This window comes from Haemorhous mexicanus, chromosome 13 (assembly GCF_027477595.1).
Source record: "Haemorhous mexicanus isolate bHaeMex1 chromosome 13, bHaeMex1.pri, whole genome shotgun sequence".
NCBI classification, from domain to species: domain Eukaryota; kingdom Metazoa; phylum Chordata; class Aves; order Passeriformes; family Fringillidae; genus Haemorhous; species Haemorhous mexicanus.
Window position 1 is genome coordinate 11,905,894 of NC_082353.1, and position 27,095 is coordinate 11,932,988.

At 38.5% G+C, this 27,095-nt stretch overlaps 1 protein-coding gene across 1 annotated transcript in view; it reads right to left on the bottom strand.

Annotated features, from left to right (window-relative positions):
- The window catches only part of FBN1 (fibrillin 1), a 141,919-nt gene that overhangs the window by 74,751 nt on the left and 40,073 nt on the right, over positions 1–27,095 (bottom strand). The window contains exons 7-11 of the mRNA XM_059858378.1: positions 15,414–15,611; positions 12,022–12,147; positions 7,517–7,642; positions 3,707–3,865; positions 657–815 (exon numbers count right to left, since the gene is read on the bottom strand). Coding sequence (XP_059714361.1) covers positions 657–815; positions 3,707–3,865; positions 7,517–7,642; positions 12,022–12,147; positions 15,414–15,611 — 768 coding nt within the window. The remainder of the gene's footprint in view (positions 1–656; positions 816–3,706; positions 3,866–7,516; positions 7,643–12,021; positions 12,148–15,413; positions 15,612–27,095) is intronic.

Here is a 27,095-nt window from a genome sequence, read left to right on the forward strand (position 1 = left end):
TCCAGACTACATGGACATGTATTAAATTCTCTGAGCAAAGACAAAAAAAGGAGTATATTATATTGGTATGTTGCTCTATATTGGTAATCTGCTCTGCTTCCTTCTTACTTTAGGGAAAACTAACCCATCCCTGTGTATCACTAAAATAGTTCTTTCTCTGCACTGGGTCAGTCTCAGTGTCCAGCAGAGTACAGCAGAGTTTTGATCGGTACATTTCCTACCTAGCCAAGTGCAAGTGAGGAAAACAACCTGAAAGAAGTCGCTTTCTCTCAGACAAGCTCTTTAATGTAAATATCTTTCAGAACCTAGTCAAAGCGCTATTCATATTCTGCAGTGCTGACATGCAGCAAAGCTCACAAAAGCCTTAAAATAAGAGTAATGTAACTACTACAATACATGAGAAACAGTACAGACAATGAGAATGTAATTTTTGAAACCTATCTTTCAGGGAAAACACTACTAATGAGACAGGCATCTTGACAGAAGGTACATGGTAGGCAGGCTCTGATTAAAAGGACATCCAGAGCCTCCTTGTCCACATAAAGTAAGTAAAAGACACCAACAGCTAAAGGGTGCACACTGCTCCTGAGAAATGCATGTTTTGAAAGAAGCTAAATGCACATGGTGCAAGGAGAAGTTATTTCTGTCTCTCTTACGATGCACTGGTGAAGCCCGAGATGGATAGATGATCTCTGGATGTGGAGGAGGGTGAACACCAGGAAAGAGTGGCGGGGGGATGACGTCAGGACGGCCTGGAGGAAGGTCAGGTCTTGCTGGCAGCATAGCAGCTACTGTGCACAATTTACGATACTCGTCTGAAACATGAAAACATGAATGCTGTTTTAGACTCTTGCAGCCTGTTCCATTTAATCCAACACCCCCCCTTTTTGCAGTGTTTCAGATTAGCAATAACAAACCTTAAATAATCTGGAAAATGTGAGCCTGTATGTTTTTTTCACAGCAACAAGCTTTGCTCTCTGAATTGAGTCATTACTCCACAGAATCTCAACACTACTTGTCAGAAGACTGACAGTAAAAAGGTAACAGAACTGATATTCTGGACATGAAATTGAAGAGTGAGGCAGGGATCTGATCCTAATCTGCTTAGTCTTCTTTCAAGCAAAAATTTTTGGTGAACTCAGTGTGAAGTTTACCTAGAGAAGGACTTCTGGATTTGATCCCAAGTTAATTTACCAGAAAGCTTGCCACAGACTTAGAAAAATACTGAACAGGGAAAAAAGCCCAGTTTCAACTGGGTTTCTTAAAAGTTAACCTCCTAAAACAAAGAAATGCAAATATAAGCAATGAGGCAAAACCAATTAAGAGAATGAATACACTAACACTATTTCCCTGGGAAAATTAAGTTTGCCAATAAAAGCAGAAACCAAATAAGGTGCAGTCTAAGCAGTGTAGCTAAGGAGAAATGAAGTGAGATCCACATAAATTCATCCTTTTCCAGGTGATGGGAATGATCTATGACAAATGATCTATTTTGCTGTAAGAGCAGTCTATGGTGAGTGTGTTGCATTCTCCTATTCTTTATCTCTATTGGTGGCATCTGCCCTACTGCCCCACTTTTCCTCTTGCCCATGACTCTTTTGTCTTCAGGAAGTGTGGGTTTTGAACTTGCAATCCAAAAAATGCACACAAAGTATCACAATTAAAGACCACATTCCAGCTGACCTAATTCACGTTAACAATTTGTGTGCACACAAGTAATTATTTGTGCAGCCAACATCTTTGAACTTCAAAATTTAAAGTCTGTGGAACAACAGGGAAGAGGAATTATATAATGTGGAAAAAATCTAGAGATTAATGAATTCAATACTGAAACAATATGAAAAACAAGAACAGAAAAATAAAGTAAATGTTGGGAGAAGTAAGCTGGATATTTTAGCCTTCAAGACTTTCATCGTATCTGCTTCCACCTGTAAAACACATTAGAAGTTCTTCCTGAATCACAGGGACTTTGTTAAACAAACATCATTGCCTAAAGTTCTGCTTTTCCTGATTATGATGTTTGCATTTATTTAAAGCTGTTGGGTGATCAGTTTGTTTCATGTGTCACTGCATTTCACTCTATTGCTCCTTTTAGTCTTTAAATACTGTCAATGGTAAACCCTGTTATTCCACATAAACAATTACTGCCATATTATAAAAAATTACAGTGCAAGCCTTTTTTATTGCAACTTCAATTTCCATGTGTAATTCCTAGCAATTTTGTAGTTATCATTTTGTAGTAGCAACTGGGTCTGATGCCCACATTTAAAATGCAACTACTCGGTTACATTATGCAGCTAGTGCTCCCCTTTATATTGCAGTAAACTTCCATTTCAGAGTTAAAGATGCTTTGGGCCACTGACAACTCTAAATTCCTTGTCTTGCTTTCTCAGGATATACTATGTAAGGAATATCTGAACTTGATTACATAATGACAGCAATACCTTAAATGCATGTAAAGCTTTTCAAAGAGTTTCAAAGGACTTTTTAAAAGAGTAATTTATAGCCTCAATTTATGGCTCAGGTCAGAAGCAAAACCAAAAAAGAAGTGGCATGTAACCATGATCTGGAAGACCTTGCATGGATTTATGAGTCAGGAAGTCCTGGGTTCTAGCTCCTTCTCCATGACGTCTCAGTTGGCAGCTTTGGCCAAATTACTTTACTTTTCCACCCAGTTTACTCACCAGTTAGATATGAACAATTAGAAAGTATTTGAAGAAAGCAAGAACTGTGTTAAGACTGAAAAATTTCTCCTTGTCTTCCTATTTCAGAGGGTTATCAATAGAGTGCACAATGGTATGTTTTACCATTGTTCTAGCCAGTTTTGAACTTTTAACATGTTTAAATATTATTAATAAGACAGTGACAGAGAGTCTTCCAACCGTTCTAATTGCAAATTTCCGCTCCAGTATTATGCAGCTTCACTCAAAGGATTAAAACCAAGAATAATAAAAACTCCCATATATGAACTCTGACAATTTCTTCAGTTACACTGCTATAGTGTTACAATCCCATTCCTCCATAAACTCTGCACCTCCCTTAACCTCCCCTCCTATAAATTCCTAAATTTCTTGTATTCTCCTCTTCTAAAGGATTTTATTAGGTCTCCAGTCCTAAACAATCTCAAAATCAGTTTCCCTCCAGTCCCTCATACTTAGTTTAACAATCTTCACCATCACCATCTTCTCTCAATTCAAGTGATACATTATCTGAGGATCTCAATACACAAGGAGGCAATAAGGAATTTTGGTAGCAGAGAGAAATCATCTTCTGTGTCAAATTTCAGGAAATATATGGCACCTCAGAAAGCTTGTCATGAGGAAGGAAATCCCTGTTTCCCAATCAGAATGGAAATGCAGAGGGATTAGGGATATATTAAAAGGGTCTAGAGGAAGTAGCTTCAAGAGGATTTTGAAAACAAATTTGAAGCAGGTAAGGTCAGAATAACTTGACGACAAAACACTAATGAGCAACAAATAATTCTTTCTGTCTGCTTGCCCTCCTGGGGGTCCTGAGCACTCTTCCATGTAGGAGGCTTTGCTTGAGCAGGGCAGTTGGACTAAACAATCAGCCAAGGTGCCCTTCAGCCCCAACCATTCTGTGTAGCTCTTTAATGAAAACGTTACCGCTAAAAAGCCAACCAAAACGAAATCACTGCTAATTCAGTGTTGAGCCATGCTGACTGGAGCTCAAGGAGTGTTCATACCAGTGGATCTGATGGGGCACATCTCCGGAGCGGCAGCGGGGGCAGATGACCAGCAGCGGCCGCTGTCACAGCAGCACTGCATCTTGGACAGGGGCTGCGGCAGCTGGCTGCCACAGCGCCCGTTGCTCAGCGTGGAGTAGCAGAACCCAGGGCGCACGTCTGCCGAGAGAAGGAAATGGATGGGTGACCATCAGTTCAGCGAGAAACATGGCTTCCACAAAAGGGAAAGGTCCCACTTTTCTGGAGTGATTTGCATTGTCAGTGGCATAGCCCTTGCAACATTACAAGAATCAGAAAACCAAATAATCTAGAGAATATTTGGGATGCTTTGGACTCAAGAGTAACCTGTGAGAAAGCAGCAGTGAAATATGGAGCTGCAATGCATTAAAGGATGCAAAAAAGCAGTAAAAATATATATTCAGTATGTAACAACATATGCTTCCATGGCCCTAAAGAAAAATTGCAGTGTCATCTTTATTAAGGATAGTACCAGATCAATTAAGTCAACAAAGCATTAGTTCATTTCTCATTAGTCATGGCTTCCCCAGCTGAAGTATGTAGTGATTTGACAAGATATAGGCTTGCAGGCAAGAAAGAGCAACAGTTTTAACTGGTGCAATCACACTGTTTATGGAGATCTGTTGGCTTCCTGTCTGAAAGGGTAAGCATGTGCTGTACAAAGAATGTCCTGTACCCAGATTTTATATACTCAGCTCTGTGCAATGTTGTTAGAGATAGCTCGGCTTAGAGAAGGACAAGAAAATGTGGATGGGATTAAAAAAATCATAAAAAATAATCTTGTGATACCATCTGAAGCTTTGAGGAATTGTTTCACAATATGTCACATCATGTCAAACTCAATACAAGCTGTAATGTGATTTAACACTGCATGATAAACCAGACCAAGTTTGTTTCTAAAATATACAAATAGATGCTGTCAAAATGTAGTGGAAAAAGTTGCAGATCTAGTCTTACAACAGCAGACATCATTCCCTAAAGAAACAGTACCTCAATTAGCCAGAGTATTGTGGATTCATCTGTCTAGTACCAGTGCTTTCCAGAATTCACTAGCTACACAAGCAGATCTAAAAAAAGCAGGGATGTTTCTTACTATTTTGAGGAAATTGACATGTAGTGATATGTGTTGAGAATCTGTGATAGTTCTGTCTTTTATTAGTTGGAACCCTAAACATGGATATTACTGACAATACAGCTAAAAGAGTCAGTTGGCCTTTATTTCCCAACTTTATATGATGGAAACCTGAAACAGAGAACAAAAAATCAGGTTTCAGTTCTACTACTGATTCTCTATTTTCTCCTGGTGCCCAGATAAACTACCACACATATTTACTCCTTCATCTACCCTTTTAAAAATCAAATAGAACTCCTTGGAGTTGAAACTGTTCTCCACTACCCCTGGAGAGATATTCAGTGGTTTGGTGTGATGGTGGGGTGGATGGGAAGAAGGAAATAATCTAATAGACGTGATCATAATCTTGTAATTCATCCTTCTCCCTTTTGGTCAGTACCAAGTTTTGAAACATTTAAGAGCAGTAATGGAAAGTGAAAAAGGAATCTATATGGGATCTGTGCAAGTACACAATGTGCCATGGAGAGATAACCACACATCAAACACCTACCTCCAATTATAAAAGTGTGTCCAAAAGCTACATCATTTTCAGAAAAAAACTCAGCAAGTTTATGAGAAAAATACCAAATCTTTCCATATTCCTAATCAAAAGGCATTATTCTTACTTTTTCCCCTCCCCTTCCTTTTCTGTTCCATGATAAAACACACAAAGCAGGACAAGAACAGCAGGAAATTACCTTTATCTGTTTCAGTTGTCAGTATTTATTGTTTTTACTAAAAATTATAGTCTTCTGAAAAGGCAAAAAATCACCACGAGAATAAGTTTCAATAAAAACATGTCTCTCAAAAAGAAAAAATGTAAAAAGAGGCCATCAAAAAGTAACACAGAGCAAACAAATTTATGCTAGTTGGAAATATGGGCTAGCAACTTTTTTCACTGCACTCTTCATGCACTTGGAATGAGATGCCCTGCTCTTGTTTCTGCTCTGCAGCTCTAGGAGATAATACCTTTGCTTTAACTATTCTTATTTTTAAGATTCGTAATAATGGGGCTCCTGGTTCATCCTTTGGATATCTGGCTCCAGTGCTGCTGAGCTGGAGTCCCCTAAGGGATACATTTCTCAGAAGCATTTCCTCCTCTCTAACAGAACAGACACGTCCAGCTAACACTTTTCACTTAAGACAGGCATGTTGTAATTAAATCAAGATTACATGTTTTGCCCAGCACTAACACAGATCTGGGCTCTCTCCCTGTGAATATGGCAAGAATGTGTCTGCAAATTAGACAAGAATCCAAAATATCTGCAGGCAATTGATAGTGCTTCCCATTTAGCATATTTTGCCTTGAACACAAAGCCAAAATTTCAATGATGGCTCATGGTCTGACATATTATTTATCATACCTTGCCACCATTTAAAACTGCAATTCTTTAGCTGAAATACTTCACCCTACAAATACAGGGAGTAAAAATACTGAGAAACTGCAAGAATATGACACATGACTGAATGCTGGGCTTCCCTGACAGATTGGTGACAAAAAGTAAAAAGCAAATTCAAGTTGTTCATCTCTAGAAAATTTTTCTTATGGAAAGGTAAATCTTGCTCACAAATATTAAGTACAGGCAGCAACCAATGATTTAATGATTCATAGCAATTTAGAAGCTATTAATCTGAAGCAATAAAAGCAACTCCCATTGGCATTTAATTGTACAGTATGGATCAAATCTACAGGAAAGCTATTCTTGATGATGGAAGAAAAGCAGTTTATTTCTTACAGCCTGCAGAAATCAAATGGCACCATTCAAAATTAATCATAACCCAAACTACTTGCAGATCTCTTGGGAAAGTTAGTATTATTTGGTACTGATCTCTGAACTTTGGGATTCTTCCCAAAATTATTACCTACCAAAGGTACTAAACAGGATGTTGTATTGGTTCCTAGTGCTGGCACTGCGTAAGAACCATTAAATAAATATGCTAAAACTGAGGAAATAAACATTTCATTTGATTTTTGCTCAAAATTCAACACTGGCACTGAAAAAATAAATTACTGCACAAAATTTAGGAAAAAAACAATTAATTAACTCCTCGACCTGCCTCAGAGCAGGCTGTTAATGCTCCCCAGAAGCATTGACTGCTAACATTGTTCTTTCAGGGCTTTGGCACTGCAGTGGCACTCATTTCATTCACAAATCTCTGGTTTCCAGTCCAGCCTTTGGAAGATGGGTTCTGCTCTACCACAGTGGAAGCCAGAAAGAACAGCTCTGCCAAATCATCAACGTCATAAAAGCACATAAAAATATCCCATACTCAGTTTATCACATTACTTCCTTTAATGACAAAGGCCTGCATTAGGGTTATAACAGTTGGAATGCAAATTTGCTTTTCTAAATTAGTGCTGAATATAAAACAGACTAAATTAAAGACAAGCATGAGAGCAACAATACTAAGGAGACCTTTAAACAAGTTCTAAGGCAACACATATGACAGAAAAGCTGCAATAGAAAAATAAAAGAGGTCTCAAAGAAGATCAAAAAAAGAACTATTCTGCAAATGGAAAACTCATTTCAGAATAGATATACAGGCATGTGATGTACTTTTACATAAAAGAAGGATTTCAAGTTCATATGAAATCTGTTTCTGACACATTGTTACCCATTCTTGATATTAATGAATTGTTATAACACCTACTGTCCTGTTGTTCACAGGATTCTACTCACCTATGCATTTTAAGCCATCAGGAGCTGTATAAAACCCTGGAGGACACTTGCAGAAGTAACTGCTAACTGTGTTTGAACACTCTCCTCCATCACAAATTCCAGGAATGGTGCTGCATTCATCAATATCTTTAAGACAAAAAGAGATGCAGAGGCAGGTTAGCTAAATTAGTTTTGGCACAAGAAAAGGTTTTATAATTTTATAATTAGTAGTAATAATCTAATTCAGGGCATAATCAGTAGTTTTGAATTAGCATCTTTCATTAGGCATCTTATAAACAGAAATGAAACAGAATCTAAAAAAATATTGCATCTGCAAATTTAAAATACAGTACCTGTAAACTGCAAAAGTTTAACTGCCTAATATGGATGGATGAACATCTTAAAACTGCAGAAATTTACTAATTCTAACAAAACTGTAACTCATCCAGTCTGAATTCTGCATACCAGAATTAAGAAAACTGCATTGGGACCAGAGTGCGAGCTGCGTAATGACCACAGCGATGAGGAGCTTAACCGTTATCTCCAGCAGCACAGCTCTCCTGGTACCCCATTGAGGCACTGCTCCAGTACAGACTCACAGGGACATGTACCACCTACTGAACTACCCATCCCTCTTACTGCACTCGGGTTTGTCTTGGAAATACACCACACAAAAGCACTGACCAGCTAGGTATTGTTCAGCTAATGCAATCTGACAGGATTACAGCTCAGACCAAGATGACTGCAGGCAACAAAAATTATTTTCTCTGACTTTCTCCACTAAATCAATGTTCAGAAGTTTCAACAGGTTTCTAGAGTGTAACCAAAATATCTCCTGCAGAAGCCAGGCAGTGTCCATAATTCTCCCTACATTTTGTCAGTGATTTTATCATCATCAATCATGATTTTATATCATGATTGTCGCCACTAACAAATCTCAATCCATATACTAAATCATCATCATAGATACAATGTAGAAAAAATTTCAAATCTGCAGGGAAAAAACCTAACAAATTCTTACAACTCATCATAGCTGCACAGAAGGAACTTGAAGGGTTTCTTCCACAGCTAGTTTATATAAGCTACAGCTATGTGAATAATGACCTATGTCAGCCCCAAGTGTTCCTTAATTACCACAAGTAGCCTGCCTGGGATGTGTAGTTACATTCCCCTTGATTTCCAGTGACTGTCTTAACAATGCAGCTGTATCTAATTAGCACTGCCCTCATCTCCTAGGAACCTGGAGTTCTGCTCAGCTTAAAAACAGCTCACTCTTTCCCATGGTACCTACAAGAGGAATCAGCCAAACAGAGCAGAAAAGGAGGTACTGATCAATGACATCTGCTTGTCATGGCCATCTACAATCACCCAGTTGCTCTCCTGACAGGGAGCATCCAGCTAGAAATAATGGCATCAAGGACTCTACCCAACCTCTCCTCCAGAGATCTACGAAAATACAGACACATGACTGTAATAATGATTTCACCAACCACAAAAATTTCTGAGATGAAATACTTCAACACCACCCAACACACCAAGGCAAGGAGTGAATAATACTGTAGTCATTAAAAAGGACTGGAAGAGTTTAATGTAACGCATAAATTGGAACTTGGCCCCAACAGATGGGGGAACACCCAAAGTCTCACAGGACCATTAATGAGCATTTTAGCAAGTAGAAAGGATCTCAGCTCTACTTCTTCTGTGAAGACAGTAATATAAAAACTAACAACTCCTGGTCTCCTAGGTAAAGCATGGGATGCCGTAATATTTTTGTGGCCCCTTGCCTTTGCAGGAAAGTAGTGGAGGGACTGGGATGGCACACAGATAACTCAAGTTTGCAGACTCAGCCATCTTAAGTGGAGCAAGGCCCTGGGTCCCCTGTGCACACATTCTTCCCCAGCATCTTGCTAGTTGTCCTGATGTGGGTCACATTCCTCACTTGGGTGTGTGAGAGGGGTGTGACCTTTTTTTCACTGCTACTTCGAGGATGTTGCCAAAGACTCAAGTCCGAGTGCCCTGGGAGCACTGCTAAGAGACTTCTGGCTTCTGCTCCAAGATTATACACCACAGGAGTCCCACAAGTCTCAGTGACAAAAAATGTGGAAATTGAATTTTGGTCTGAATAAAGCCCTTAATTAACAGAGAAAAATGCAATCGTAAATGGATCAGATTCAAGCATTTTCTGACTCAAATTCACCAATGTTTATCTTAAAGTCAGTGTTGCCACAGTTTATATAGAGTCCGACCTTTTTAAAAGCAAAATCATCACTCTTTATTTTAGGATTGAGCCTAACCCAAACAGTATTTCACTATTTATATTAGTGTTGACGTCCATATAAGCAACATTGTCGTTGTTAAGTATGTGAGTTTTACCAAGGTAAGTATATCTGATTTACTTGCAGACTTAAATGTCACTCCAGGAAAAATTACTCCCCCGGTCACCACAAAAAATAGAATTTACCTCAGCAGTAGTGCAAATTTAAAAGAAATGGTTATATCAAACAGTGAAATAATGTAGCAGTTAAAATACAGATTTCCACCAGCTATGCTAACAAAGAGAACCTTGGCCAACCCCCCTCCTTTTCCATCTTGTTGATTCTCTACCTGTCCTTGACAATTGCTATTATGATCTTACTTTAGCGGAGACCCCCTAAAAAACCAGTAATGTAATTCAGCAGGTAGCTCCCAGTTGAACTAAATCAGTGACCAAGGGCATATTACAGCTGCTAGAAGTCCTACTTGCTAAATATGAAGCTAAACCAAGCAAACAATCAGGTGTTATTCATTATGTATCAGAATTAAATACAGCTAATTACTGTGAACCAAAAAACTTTCTTATATTGACCTACACAATTCAAAACATAATTTAGAAAGAACAGGATGAATGCATGATCATGCTTTTAAATGTTGTGTTCCTATCTTATTTCATGCCACTAGTATAAAGGTGGTGCTTCTAATTCTTTGAATTCTATTAATACCTACACAGCTTTAACTAAAATTGCTTGGTACATACAATATGCAGATGTACTGAAAGTAACTCTCTGTCTGCAGAGATTCAAAAATCAGTAGGTATGAATTTGAAGAAGGAAAAATTCATCTGATCTTTGCAGCCAGGTGATCACTGCAAAGGGACTTCACAAAACGGGGAGGAAATTTGTAGCAGGATTTGGGAACACAGCAACCTACACCTACAGGTTGCTGAGTCAGCTTCCTTAACTGTTAGCAACTGCAGGTTCTTAAGGTGGTCACTGTTTGGGGGTTTTTGTTATTTGGTTGTTGGTTGAGGTTTGTTTTTAAAATGATTCAGCAATTGAAAAACACCATCAAAATGTTTATGAGATGCAGCCTACAGCTCTCAGCTTTTCATATACTAATACTTAACAAGGCACATGCTCAGTCTCTCCTATTCACCACATTCTTGGTACTTCATCCACAGAAGGAAGCATTTGCAATGTTGCTCTATTCTAAATGTAGGTGACATTCTGCCAAAATCATTGGCAGGCAATATGTAAACCATGCTGTGTACAAGCTCTTCTGAAATTGTTCTCCCTAACCTGCAAATAAATTATAAAGTTTTGCCTAAAATAGCTGTTTTTCTTTTGAAAGAGTAATTCATAATTCTTCTAAAATAACTAAAAAGTTTTGAGTGCTTCTTAAAGGGAACTTGATGCAACAAATACTTTTATTATACTGAAAGTTGGCATTCCAAAATCACTATCCACTTATGAAGCTTGTCTACTCAAGTTAATTTTAGTCTAATGACTGAAAGTAGAATCAATTGCAAGAGTTTAAACATTATCTGGACTTCACTGTAAATACAAATCCATAATGTGCAACTAACACATTTTAGTACTATGTTCCTTATCTACTCAAAATTCTCTTAAAGCAAAGGTGACATCTATGCTTGATTATTATATTAGAAAGAAAAAAAATCCTATCAAATCACAGTAAAAAACCAGCACGATTCCATAATCACACACTGCAAATTTCCACACTAATATCTAGCACCTGCTGTACGCCCAAGTTAGGATGACTAGTAAGTGAAGATAAAATGTTTGTCCTTCTGTAACATATGCAACTGCAAGGCTGAGTTTAGAGCTCAATCCAGCAGTCTTCACACAGCAATGTCAAACTCTCAGTTATGTTAAACAGAGTTCATCTGAGTGGGTAGGAATGTGTTGAATCTTCCAGTCAAATACAGTTTTTGGTCAAGATCCACAAAGAAACATGTGCCTCAAGCATTTCTAAAGCAACATATCAGTTAGAAAGTATTTTAATGTTTTAATGTTTAATGGTAGATGTACCTTCAAGTCGGAAATGTTACGTGAATAAAAAGGCTTTACAAGTTGTAGGGCCAATATTTAACATTCTCTGGTTTGGGAGAGAGTACCCCTATTTGTATTTGTTGTAAATAATACCTGCATGCTCACAGCAGAAGAGACATTAAGTTTGTCACAAACTGTTACAAACCCCAAAAGAAGACACTCACCCTTCTACTTTCAGAATAAAGTTCTAGAAGTTCTTACCGTCACATTTTTGTGTTACTTCATTAAACTTGTGTCCAGCTGGGCATTTGCACTCAAAAGATCCAACAGTATTAATGCAATTTCCCCCTTGACAGATCCCAGGGATGGCTTGGCATTCATCCACATCTGTGATATAAAAAAGGAAAAAACACCCACTTTTATTTCATTTCTCAAGAACAGCCATAATAATTTGTCTACACAGAAATGAAATATGCCTAAATCCGTTCTTCACCCATCATAATATTATGATACTTGCTTGGGAAGACAGACACTAATTTTGTAATTACTCTATGCAAAGTATGATTAAGTACAGTACTCTAAATATTTTCTGCAAGAAATCACATGGTTATTATTGTTACAGACATTAAATATCTAACTGCTATTGCTTTGTTTTTCCAAAACATCTGGGGAATGGTGTGCAGAAAACACCGCCTGCCAGAACTCAAGTTTCTTTGAAGTGTCTAAAGCTGGTCACCCAAAATCACTTGCCCCCTTAGAAATCTTGGCAACTCCATACAGTGCTTAGGCCACCAGCATAGAGGAGCAGTTGCAGTGTGCATGGAGGGGGTCTCATGGAGAGAGGTACAGCAACTGCAGAGTCATTTCTGTTGGAAACTATTAACTTGACACTCCAGCGAGATCAGCACCAAAGACATTAGACTGTGGTTAGGATTTGACTCAAAAAGTTTCATAGGCATAATTAATGTTTCAGAAGGAATTATTAATGACCTGCTTAATGACCTCAAATTTATAAATTTGAGGGGTTTTTCCCTATTATTTTTTCTTTCTTTGCTTTTCATTTTTTCACCAAGGAAAATGAAACAACAAAGCTGATATCACAGGCTAGGTAGTAAGCTGAAGACAAACATTTTCAAGAGGCCCCAGTCTGTGGCCTCACAATTATTTTAGCACAACAACATGTGTGTCGTCACTTAGCTGCAGAAGTGTTGCTATGGCTTAATAACAGCCACAGAAACGAGGCTAAAGGAGGCGGAGAAGTGGCATTGCAATAGGACACTGAGGAAGTCTGGCTCGCAGTCCCCAGGGGCTGCCCTGTCTCTGCTGCTCATGAATTCCTTCAGAAGCACAGAGCACTCCACTCCCAGATTCCCCCATCTCCTCAGGAGAACTAGCTGCTGCTGCTAAAAGCTGATTGCTTGAGCTCTTGGGCTTCACACTGACATAGGTTTCAGTGTAGGGACACAAGCTGAAGGAGATGATGCCTTCAAATCTCTCTTTATAAATCCCAGAGACACTGCTATAATGTGTCTTGAAGTCTGAAAAGCGAAGTATTATGTCTGTACCAAAGGCTGAGGCAGTTTTCCTGGGAGCCACAAGTAGGAAGTCTCAGGAACACCAAGGAGCATATCTGCACCACATGGCAGAGTGTTCTGTAAAGGTCCCTGGGTGAAGGGATCCAGGGCAGGGGGCAGCAGCAGCAGCAAGAGCTGTCCCTGGGGGAACCGCTGTGCTGGGAGGTCACAGAATGAGCACAGCCTCAGCAGCCTCGACCCAGCCACAGAGCTGCTGTGACCTGAGCTACAGCAATGGGCTGTGCTTTAGCAACAGCAATCAGCCAGACTTCATGGCACTGTACTGAATTAAAAAACCTCAAAAACTAAAGAAACAGAAGTCATGCCTCTGAGTCATGATGTCTGTTTCAAAATCCCACCTTTTGGTTTTATTTTTCTTCTTTGCATCTTTAACAATCTCAGCTGTGATATTAATTTAACTTTCAGCCAAAGTCAAAATTTGGGCAGTGATATTCTATTTACTTTTGAAAATAACCTTGCCTGCCCTCACTATTTCTTTATTTTTTTTTACTTCCTCACACAATAATAACGATTTCTTTTTCTCTTCAGAGAACCTGGATTTTATTTAACCTGTTTTCCTTTATTTACATTGAAAATGGATGTGAAATCCCTGAAATGTCTTCAGTCTGAATGGATGTTATCTGATTTCAAAAGGACTTAATACAATTGCATGAAAAATAAAGCTAATACATGATTCCATAAAAGATCTGTTGAAATTACAAATGCAATACTTAAGAAGGGAAAACTGGAAAATACAAGTCAAACATATTGGGCCAAAACTGTGTTGGCACCACATACTGATCAGCATCAATGTAGCTGCTTGCTAAGAAATTTGCAGTAAGCAGAAGTATCCTTATTCCAAACTGCACAAAACCACTGGAGAGTTCACTGCAGCTTTCCCATGACACAAACAAAAGGGATATAACTAGGTGTGGCATAACTTCAGGGGTGTGGGCCACATATTTATGTACATAAGCTTTCAAAAGTGTCCAGAACCTCAGTTCACAGATTCCTGCACAATTTAGTCCTGACCTTTACAGTGAGAGGGGGAACAGAATCACTGAGGTCAAAATATGAGTACTTCATGCAGTGCACACGACCATATTGTCTATCTCGAAGTTCATCACGTCTGTCTGCAGGCACCAGCCATGACTTGGCCTGTGACAGAGGGTATCTACATCTTTAATGCAATGGAATGCCTTGAAGTCCCTTCATAGGAAATTCATGATTATATAAAATTACTCATAGATTTATAATCTTTATCTTCCCTATTTTCAAAAATATTGTAGCTTATTAGAAAATGTTAGACAGATTGAAATAAACTGGCCCCAAAGATATGGTGCTGGGAATGTATAATCCACATCAGTTTAATACATAGTTGCCCCTGTTAACTTTCTCCTGTTTCCTGTCAGACATCCAGACAATAAAAGAATTTATACAGCTGGAAGTATTAGAATAAAAGCCAAAAGCAGTGTAAGGACTTTCTACAGTAAGGCATGCTCTGAAAGAAGTAAGCAACATCTGGGTGGATTTTATGATTTGAAACAAATGCAAAGGCATTTCCAAAATTGTATAAAATATATAATAAGGCATTACAAATGGCACGAGAGGCACTTTTTTCCAGGTCAAAGCAATGGAGCTTGAGAGATAAGAAATCCAAGATGAATCCAAGTTACACAACTTTTAGCTAAAAAATCTCACACCAGGTAATTGGGGCATTATTGCCACAGATTGATGCTTGCATGTTCTGAGTGCTCTCTGAAAGAACAAATTCCTCCACAGAATGATCGAGTGGTACACTCAGAAAAACACCATTACAGAACCAAGGGAAAGCACTGCTGGCAGTAAGAAATTCATTAAGATGCTGGCTGCTCTCACATGACCTGAGTTACTAATGTACTCACTTGAACATCAGGCACTCACTGAATCATGAAGTAATGCATCTGACAGTGTTTTTCCATTCTTCACACATATAGCTGAGAATGGCTTAGGACAGGTTATTCACAGCAGTGTAACTCAATTAAGATTAATCCAGTAACAATTTCAGCAGCTTTTGGGGAAGCTTTGCTGGTAACTTACCTTGACAGGCCCCCGTTCGAATGTTTGGAATGAAGCCTCGGCGGCAGGGATGCGGCTGGGCAGGACACATTTCACAGGGGTGGCCCCACGCTCTCCCAACAGTTGCACAGCACAGGGTTTTTGTGCAGACAATTCCACTGAGCTGGCCCTGGCACATCTGGTTGGTTACCAAAGTGAAGCAAGGGCCGGTCCTGTAATCTGTGCCAAAAACAGGAAACCTGATCAGCTTCTCAACAGAAATACAGAGAACACTGCTAATAAAGCAAAACAACACATTTCGGCAGTTCATTTTCACACAAATTGCCCACCAACCCAACAATTTATGTTTGAAGTGTTCCACAGAGGATTTTTTTCTCTCTCTTTAATTCAAGTCCACTGAAAACAAACTGTGACTATTTTACCAGGAATGTTATATCTGTCGGTCCTCTTTGCTGCTTCCTTTAATCACTCATAATATTCTTCCAAGGATCTTTTCATCAGTTTCTTTTAGAAATATTATATTCAGTGCATTATTTAAAAGAATACTGATAAAAGAGTTAGGGTATGTTTATTTCCACAAGTTGGATGGCTGTTCTCAAATGAGGCTCATAGGAAGCAAATACAGACTACAGAAAGTTTTCTGAGGACAGTTTTCACTGCTATTCAGGCATATGCTGTACCAGATATGTGGGCAAGCTTTGCCTACAGCTGAATGGAGGGCATGTGGAACACATCTGCTTTGATTTGTTTATGGTAGGACAGGCCCCAGCCAACAGACAGAAACGAACTAAGACATTAACAAAGAACCAGTAAGCTTCATTTTGTTCCATCCTCCAAGGGCAAAAACCAAGCAGGGGTAGTGCCAGCTCCTGCTGTCTCCTGGACATCCAGGGCGAACACTCCAGTTAATTCTTTACAAACAACTAAAATGCTTTTATTGTTATGGTGCACCAGGACAGAGTCCAGCATACTGTAAGCACAGCCACCAAATTATGAACCTGTTGTTTCTTTGTACTGAAGTAGTTACCAGATCCCTCAGCCAAGGTCACTAAGCAATCCACACTGCCTTGGAGTCATGTCATTATAAATTCCTCCAATTTTCATCCACATCCAAACTTTGCTAACAGTAATAAGCTTTCACTAAACCATTGCTGAAAAGTGTTAAATAGGGATGAACTGAGAATGGATGTCTTTCCCATCTGCTCCATCTCCCCACACGAGATGCACCCTGAAGCCTATCATCTAATAAATCTTCATGCCAACCAGAGATGGTGTGTCCATATGCTGTAATTCTGATAATTCATCAAGCCATTCTGATACAATTAATAAAATGGCTTACAGAAATCCTGTAAGGCAAGCAATAATGCTATATTGCTACTGTTCTCTTCATCAATTAACATGATGGTATCAGAAAGGATATTGAGTTAGATTGAAGGACCTTTCTCTGATGAACTCATACTAAGTGACACTAAATACCATTTGTTCTTCATTAACTATGTATCACTCCAATAAGTGCCATTCTATCTTTTATCTGTTTAACACACCTATAATCACTCAGACAACCTCTCTTCCTTTTAAAATACTGGATCAACAAAAATTTTCTTTCAGCATCTGGAAATTTGTCTTGTGTTTCCAGTTCTATGGTAAATTAGCCTGTGAGAACCCACTAGCTATTTTCAGGCTCCCCGGTTAGCTGGACTAGCTGTATAAAAATATCTAAATCCAATTCCTGCTATTTAATTTCAGCCTTAAAGGCTATCAGATTTCAAGTACAAAATTCCTGTCCTATCCCCTCCAAACAGTACAGGTACATTTACCAAACACTTTTCCCACCCTTCTCTAGCAATTCCATCAGTCTCATAATGAAACGAGTCAGAATCTCAAATATCTCTCTTGCCCTTGATTAATTAATTCCTTATCATCATCTTAACTTTCTTTGGCTTGGTATTTCTTATTGTATCCCTTCAATTCCCATATCAATTTCCCACACTACAGCTTCTATTAAGTTTTTCCCTAAATTAATACAAATAAATAATGATCAATTATACTTATCAAATAAAAAAAACTATTTCCTAGATTGATTTTTCATCCTTGATCAAAATAAGAATATGTGCTTTACTCTATGCAAAACTCCCAATGTTGTAACTCCAAATATTAAAACAAGAGACAACAATTTCTTTAGAAATGCCAAAGTTTTGTGTTGGCAGCAGGAAATCTTCCGGGTGCCTCCCCAGAATGAAATCCCCCATTGTAGATTGTCCCTCTGCCGTTTATATATAGATGGGTTAGAAAGGAGTCATTTTGTTCTCTGTCGCAGTGGGAGCAGGCGTCAGACAGTAGTGAATAACTCATCTTGTGTTTTATGGTAGGATATGAATGGATCAGCATTTACAATTGTTTGCTTTCAAGCTATAAATGACTTAGCAGTGGCTAATATGGCTTAGAAACATGGTGAACCCAATGAAGTTAACTTCATAATCATGCAAATCTTTCCACCAGGTCTCAGTAACAAGATGTGGGTCGAATGTGCACTCAAAACCAAGCAAGTCCAGCTCCTATTTGTTATTAATCAAGTTCATAACACTTCAGTATGGAGAATTACAGACTTAATTTTCACCAAATAGTTTGCCTGGATAAATTTTACTCCTAATACTCAGTTTTCCTCTAAATACTGCTTTCCTTCTATTTTCTCAAATACAGTGTTCCACATTTTCACAACTAAGATTTTTTTCTTCTCTACTCTTAATGAAGAATTCTAAAGGTCAGAAAATCCATATGAAAAAGATCATTTGAATGTACATGCCAGCCTAAGGCCACAAAGAAATCCACACATCAATTCATTTTTCATACAGAGGCCAAATAATAAAAAAACTTTAAAATGGAAGTGTTTTAAATAGCGAGTTTTAGATTTTTTACTTATTGCAAGATGAAGGCCTACGAGAAGAAAATGAGATTCTACTAACACAGTAGCAAAATGAAAAGAGGATATGAGCTTAAAATACCAATCCTTATTTTGTAGCATCAAAGTTTCCTTATACATTCATGTAATTTGCAATTATTCAAACTACTTCAATAAGTAAAGCTCAAACACAAGGTACCAGTGACCAGTCAGGAGCTGGAAAGAGAGAAAGAAGGAAAATATATCCAGAAAAGCTATTACACAATTTGTATGGGTTGCCTTTTTTTTTTTTTCCTCAAGGATAACTTTAACTTAACTGAAGAATGTTGAGGCTTGAAATTATTTTAGTAAAATGATTTAATATGTGTGAATGGTAATTCAAATCTTTTGAGTCACTTCTAATGCAAATTTCAGCACGTGCAAGCAGCCCTCAGTAAGGCAGTAGCCATTATCTAACAATTTTATCTGCTTCTTTAAATACTTCTTAGCTATTTTGATAAGGAATAATTCCACAGGGAGCTTCAGACAACTCAGAAGATGGTAGACACAGTAGAACCACATTAAGTTAATATACTGTCAAGAAGAGCAAGAGGACAATGAAATGACACTGGTTTATACCACACAACAATTCAGCTTATTAATTCCACAGGAAAGAATCAAGTTGCATTTTGTTCTAGAGCTCATTCCTGTTTCAGTCAGAACCATCAAATATTTTTAGTGAACTTCTCAAAAGATCCTTCATATTCTTAAAAGCAGCAGAGAGGCTGCTGAAATATGTAGTCCTGGCAGGTTTTGATCAAAACCAAGCACAGCAATAAGTAATGATAATTGTTCCACGTAATTCTGGACAGCACCAAAGAGACTACAAGCACCAGGACAGTGCAAGACTTCTGGCACCAGGCACACATCTTAAGCTCCTAGTTCACAGTAACTTCTGCTTTGTTTCAAGCACAATATAGTTTTTAATGTAAAAATAAAGTTCAAAAATTTTGCCAACTAATGGAACCTGGATTAAGCAATTATGCTAGTGCAAGGAGGTTGGATAAAATTTGGTCCCTCTATCCTCTAGGATTCACTAAAAATATCCTAATAGAGTTCTTGATGTTTCAAGTTAACAGCCTGATTTTGCAAACTGATAACCATCTGTTAAGGGAAGTTGACAGACTCCTTCATCTCTCTTAAAAATAAATGAAAATTGAATGAGTGCAAAGGTCAAAGGATGAGACTGCAGCAAGCCAGCATTTATCTGATCAAGATCAAGACCTCATTACAGAAAACAGGAAAATGCCACCTCTTGCCATCACAGAAAAATGGCCAATGATAAACTAGTGGTGTTTTTCCAGCTCTCCACAGGTAGCATGCACAGTTCCCACAGTACCTCAGGCTGCAGCACTGCCTAAGTAGCAAACCCAGCTACTCCCAGCTGTTAGCACCTCACAGGGGAGAATTCAGCATGAACCCCCAAACACAGCCAAGACTGCTGTGCAACTGAAACTCCCCTTGGCAACACAAAGCAGCAATTTCCCTTTCTTGAGTACAGGGAGAAAGGGAAAGAAAGGAATATTCCATTATCATACAAATAATGAAAGAAAGGTCAGAAAGGGCTCTAAGGCAAGTGAAATACCTTAAAGCTGATCATTAGTACAACTTATTTTCCTGCCTGGCAGCAGTTTTGTTTCTGCTGTTTCAAGGCTTGTTTGGGTTTTTTTTACCAGCTGGGGATAAAAGAGGGACATTGGAAGAGAGACTGCACAGGGCAGAAACACCATCTCATCTCTGCACAGCGGCTCAGCGCTGCCCAGGTGCAACCCACTGCACCTGGCAGCCAGTTCCACTGCTCAGTCACATGTTAGAAAAGGGAGTCACAGTCCCTTGAACCTGAGAATGCTCCTTTGGAACCTGATCCCACACAGCCAAAGAATACAGAAACATGGAAAAACACAGTATCCATTACTGTACGTTTCACTGTATTTAAGTCATTTCACTCTCTTCAGAGAAGGTAGTAGAACACTTGAAGATGATGGGGAAAACTATAATGTGCCTCATTTCTGAAGGCAGGATGTGCTGTGTCTGAAATGAGAACTTTTGCAGTAAAATTCAAAGAATTGCATAGAGTCTTGGCACTGACAGAAAACAGCATGACCAAGCTGACTGTAGCAGTGAGCATCACCATAGCAGAGTTACAGAACACAAAGGTTTAGCACTTTAGGCTTAATTCCAAAACCAAAGTGATTCTAGGTATTTTCAGACATACTAAAATCTCCCGATTTTAGAGGACAGAGAGAACAAACAAAAGGCTCTACATACATGAACCTCATCAAAAGTTAATGCAAACCTCTGTGTGTCACCATACAAAGAAAACAGGGAAGAGCAACAAGCTTGTAACTCCATCTTCACTTGCAAAATTTTCCTGTCAGTTGCTTGTAGACTTGAAATTATACTGATCATGAAATAATATTTTGCATACAAAAGCTTACAACTTTTAACTTCTGATCAGAAAAGTGAATGACTATGCTCAGGGATGACCACGGGATAACTATCATTTACTTCCATCTTTTCTAATAGGGGACAGCCTCACATCTCAATTTACAGACCAAATCAAGACCAGACCCTGACACATTCCCAAGTTAGTTCAATAAACTGACTTCCAACTATTTAAAAACTCAGACACAATAATGCTCTGTCCACAGGTGACACTGAAAGGCCAGTTGATAAATGCATCCAATCACAACACACTTTTCTTTCCACACAGACCATTTCCTTAAATAATTACTCACTGTTAAGCACTCCCTGTCCTCTCCTCCCCCCAGCCAGACACCATTACTCACCCCAGTCAGATCCCAATGTGTCATCATTGGAAAGTACATGGCAAAGATATCAGAGGGTGTTCAGAAGGAAAGAAAACAAAACTCTGTAAATATTTAAAAACTTATTTCCTATGATGTCTGACACTTCTTACCAATGAGGTTTGGTAGGTTTGGATGTGGATGTGGTATGTGAAGAAATTATCACCATGCCACTTCTGTCTGCTCCCTTCCAGTGCCAGAGATGGTTTCACATATAAGCAAGACCATTTCGCAGCTGCTTCAGTGCACAGCACAGCACTGAGCTCAAATAGCTGAGATTTAACACTGGCTAGTGCTAAGATGTCACTGGAACTAGGGACTCAGAGAGCAACCATTCAGGCACTGTTTCTGGCAGGGATATAAACCTGGCAGAAGAAATGTCTCAAACTACTACAGCTGTGCTGCGGACAGATCACAGCTCCAAGTTGCTTCTCATTATTTTCACAAGAGGAAAAAAATATCCAAGGAAGCATATCTAACACTGGTACCATAACTCTTTATTCTGTATTAGGCAGCCAAAAAGTTAGTTACTGCCTCATATAACCCAACCCCAGGAATATTACCCTTTAATTCATGAATCTGATGACCCCATTTCTTCATGTCTTCCTCACCTTTGCTTGCAGCAAATTGTTCTCATATATTGACTTGCTGGCACACTTCAGCTTAAATTTATTTTCCATTCCGTAAGCTGCTTCACAAATACATTTCTGCACAGATGATCTGTTTAACATGTCTATCTAGCAAATATTATCTAGTCTTCCTAGGATACTGGCTAAAGAATAGGACTTTGAAATAATAGCTTACTAATAATATGAGACTAACATTATCACTTACATTTGATGCACAGAAAAATTCAGGCTGACTATTTTATGAAGTATGCTGGCAATCTATTTTCCAGAACAAATATACAACTATTTTTATGCCAATTTTGTTCTTGCAACTGACCCAGTTCTCAAAGTCTGTAGCTGAAAAGTAATAACATTACAGTAATAAAATAAAAAAATAGTGTTCAAAAATTATTATTACAGAATTGGAGTGATTTGTTGCACACATTTTAATCCAACATGCAGACTAAGCATTTCACCAAAATCAAAGCCTTAGTTCTGTTGTTCCCAATTATGTGCAGCAGCAATCCAAATACAGAAAATTGTTACCACATTTTATTCTTTTCCATGATGAAGAAAACAGTAAGCAATGCAGCTAAATGTAGAATAACTTCTCATTTCTGAAGTCAGTTACCTGACAAACCCTAGCCAACCCTACTTTGCTGTATAAGGACTGTGTCCTTGCAGATTTTAATTTTTCCAATATCTTTCACAGGCTAGCAACAATTAAATAAAATTCTGACTTTATTTTCATCTCCCTTTCTGCTAAAAAGTAACTAGCTTTGGTGACATATTTATTGTCAAGACCAGATGATTATTAAGGAGAATGGATTCCACTACAGAACTTTGCACGTTCCATTTAAAAAGAGTTGACTGAAGTTTATCACTATTTTTTCAAAAGCGTTCTTAGGAGTGCCACGTTATAGAAACTCTCTTACATACCACTAAGTATTAACCACTAACTAGCATGGTGAAGACAAACTAGTAGACAAGCTCTGGGTTGTTTGTGTTTTTTTCTCTTTGGCTTCAAAAGACACTGACTAAAGTAACTAAGACTATCCAAACGCAGTGCAAACTGTTTAAGAAAAATAGAACCTCATGACTTACAGAATATTACATAGAGAGGCATCCAAAGAGAGGGAAAATGCTTTCAGACAATGCAATGTACAATTTAAAGAGATACTGCTCACATTTACAAAGGAGATCGAGCGGTACAATACACTAGAACTAACCTTTTCTTTTCTAAAATCTAAATAGTCCTCTGCAGTGCCATGAAACAAAATGCAATTACAGAGCACTGGAATGGAACTCAATCCAGAACTGAAAACCAGTTATAAACAAAAAGGGGAGATGGGAGGGAGAGAGGGAACTGATTTTCAGTGCTGAAGCTCAGTGAAACACAGCAGGAGGAAACATACAGCAGGAATGGAGAGAAGTCAACTTGCTTTCAATGTAGGAAGGCATGAAGTGTAATAATGATGGTTTGAGTGCTGCAATGAAATGTTAACTTAATGATACATACACAAATAGCTTTTTTTGGTCCTAACAGAACGCTGAACTTCTGGCAGCTCTTTAACATGGTGATTAGAACAATCAATACCTTTTACTCCTTTATAACAGGAATCATCAAACTTGTCTGAAGCAAGCTCCCTCTTTCCCATAATCCAAAAAGACCAGCACTCCTGAGAAATTATAAAGGTGGAAACCTTCCACTGAGTGAAAGGAAGGGGCAAACAGATTGTATCCCTGTAAAGACTCTTCTCCACATGGCAGACAGCTCCCTGGCCAAATTTCTTCAACCAGATACTCACTCAGGTTTTTGTATTCTCATATCTATGTATTTCTGTGATATGATCTTAGTGATGACAGACTTGATATGATGTAAATATTTTTTTTTTTCCTAGCTGAAAGACTTTGGAAAAACTAATACTATTCTTCTTGTGTAAGGCTGTAACACAGAGTTTTATATTTTATACAGCCAGCTAAAAAGACATGAAAAATATTTGGAAAACAGTGACAACACAGAGTATTTGATTTTTACAGAAATATTTTAACAATTATTTCACCTCATGGTTGCACAATAACCCACCAAAAATCTCAGGAAGCATTAAAAATGTAAGTCAATGACATACGAGAATTGCTTCAGACACTAATACCTCACCTCTAACTCTATGGTGAAACACATCAACTACCTAATTGAAATACCATGCAAGCCCTCTGTGTTACAGGATCAGATTTCTTCCTCAATGAAACTGTGGCATCACTCTGTGTGTACACCAGGGTAATCATGACCAGAATCTGGATCATTTTGCATAACCACATATATGGGATTTGCATTAAGACTGTGGTCCAAAAATAAACACAGCAATAATGTGCACTGTTTCACTCTGAATAAGCCTGAGGTGTCTCTGTTGAAATGTTACAGAATATATACCAAAACTCTAGAATTATCACATGTATTCAATTTCTATTACTAGAAGTAAAAAACCAAGGAGGAAAATGATCCTATCTTGATTCACGAGTTTTCAACTAAGCAAGTGTAATTTTATTAAATATATATTATACCCACCAATATGAAGTACATGAGATGCGAATACATGTGCTTCATTACTGATATTATTGTTTAAGGCCTTCTGTCATTCCTGCCTTCACTGACCACTTGGTTGAAAGAGCCTTCTCTTTGCTTAGCACTAATGGGTGGATGTCCCCCAGCGTCAGTAAAGGACTGGCCTCAAGTGACTGATGACCCTCACATCTTTAATCTAAGATTATAGAAAATATTTATGACAATTGTCAATTAAACTCTTTGTAAAACCACATCAAAAGTCTGATGTTCCCAAGCAGTGAGAGAATACAGAATAATAATATCTTAAAATGGGAAGGATGGTGATAAGGAGGGATATTAATCCACAGACAATTCTCAAACTGAGGGTCCAGCTCTCTTCTTACTTGCATGCAGCAGGAGAGAAGAGCAAAAGGTCTTTACTGACTCCCATTAGTGATGTAATGAAGAGCACTTTTTGGTTCTTTAATTTAAGTTATTAAAGAACCAAAAAGTTCTAATTAGGTAATTAGTCGAGAAGAACCGCAAGTTTTTCTAAGAGACTTTGAATTACCATGAATACTCCAGAAAAATATTGGAAAGTTTTCATACATTTACTGAAAGTGTAAGCAACTCCACCTTCTTAGCATATTGTTTAACACTTTTTAAGTTTTTAATAGCAGCTGTGCTGATGCCTTTGGCCTTTTCTCACTCATCACACTTGCTCTGTATACACTATTTTAGTCTAACAGATATTGCAAATCTATTTTTACCTCAGCACTGGAAACTGGCATCTCTTCTATTTCTGAAGGGAATGTCAGGTCCTAAGTTTTCATTTGCCTCCACATGTAGGACAAATCATCAAAACCTGGAAACAGTCACCGGCTTGAATGCCTTCAACAGGAACATTCAAAAACTACGACTACAATCCTACAGTTTTTTCTTTCCTTTCTGTTAGATAGAACTGCTTGGTTTTGTGAGTGTCCAGCCATGACATGCAGCATGAAGCCCAGCTGCAGTTACAAGGGAAAGGTTAGACTCACTGACTTTGATGAGAGAACAATCCTTCAGTGGGGGAATCCCATTGTCTGTGACTGCATGGACACCCCCTAACACAGAAAACAGCCAGTGTTTGGGAGGGTGTTGGGGAAGAGAGACCCAGCCAGCTACAGAGGCCTCTTGGCAATAGCTGGGCCACAATGGTTCAGCCGAAAGTGACACACTCCAGTTGTAATTTACTAATTATGTGCTTACAAGGAATAGCATCAGAATCCTGGAAACTGCCATGTGTACTGAATGGTCCATTACACTGATCATCATTTTGAATAATTTCTCATTTATTTTAGAAAACAAGGCTTCTCTCACCTTCATGCTGCACACATCCCATCAAAGCTGATGGGTTTTTTTCCATGACAATCACTGAAATTTATCTGTGTAAATGCACACAACGTCTGGGATTAATGGTTTCAAATCATGGAGGTCGTGAAGTGGCCCAAAACATACATGAGAGCCAGTGAGAGCTAGATAAGTAATTTTTTTTGGGGGGGGTATATGGGAGAAAGGAATCAGGGGTTCAGCAAACAAGCCAGGTGTCTGTGAATAACTAACTAGTGTACTGAGGGGAACAAACAAGCCTGGCCTGTTCTTTGTAGACTATCACACACTAATGCTGATTTCAGGCCCAAAACGGGAGATCCCAGCTCAAGAAGGGGGATGGTTACATATGTACACATATTCACTCAAACTTGCACTTTTTTATCCTCCTCCATTCAGGGTACAGATTCAAGATGAAGTTTTGTTACACTCTGGCTACACAGAGATGCTCCAAAAGATAAGCAAATACTCAACACAATGGGAATCACTCAGATTTAGGTCAGCAAACTGCAAGCCTCACTAACTCTCAACACAGGAATACTTAACCTTTGCATAACACTGGAGCGTTAGCCTGTCATGCAACCCCAGCCTCCCTCTCTGAGCTTACAGCGCGTGGTGCAGCGCCCTGCACAGCCTGGCGGAGCCACGCATCACTGCTAATGAATCCTGATGGATGAGTAACATCAGAATCTAAAACATAAGAAAATCAGAGAGCCACAGACAACAGGAGTCCTCTAAACATATTTTCCATTCTTAAAAAATCATTAAAATGTGTTGAACTTAAGTACAGTCTTTATAAATTTAACTATGGTATTTATTGATAAAATAATAATTTATGTAAATTTTACAAAGCCCTTACAGGCTTTGCTTCTGTTTACAGATAAAAGTATCTGCAGAAACTGCTGCTGATCCAGATGCCTGTCTAATACATAATTCTTCACAGCCTTGCAAAATGCTGTATTAGAGGTTGGAAACTGCTTTTTGGCCTACTTTCTACACTGACATACTGAAAAGGAGGGAGAGTCTTGTGGTTGAGACATTTGGCTGGGACTGGGATGACCTGGGTTCAGTTTCAGACTCTGCTGCAGACTCCCAGTACATCCTTACACAAGTGACTTAATCTCCCTGTATATTAGCTCCCCACATGGAACGTGGGACTGCCAATATTTCTGGATGCTGGTGGGGCTTTTTCCTATTTAGACTACACAGGCTTTGGGATGCAGACTTGTGTGTTTTCTGAATGATAAAGGGAGTCTCAAGCTGAGTTAAGGCCTCTTGGCACTACTCTAATAAAATGAGAAAAGATCTTTAATGTAATATTTTTTGTGTTTTGATTCTTCGAGGTTTTATGGTTGGTAGGGTTTGGGTTTTTTTATTTTTTGGAGGAGGAATGGTTGTGGTGTTTTATGGGGGTTTTTAATGTTCAATTAATTGTCA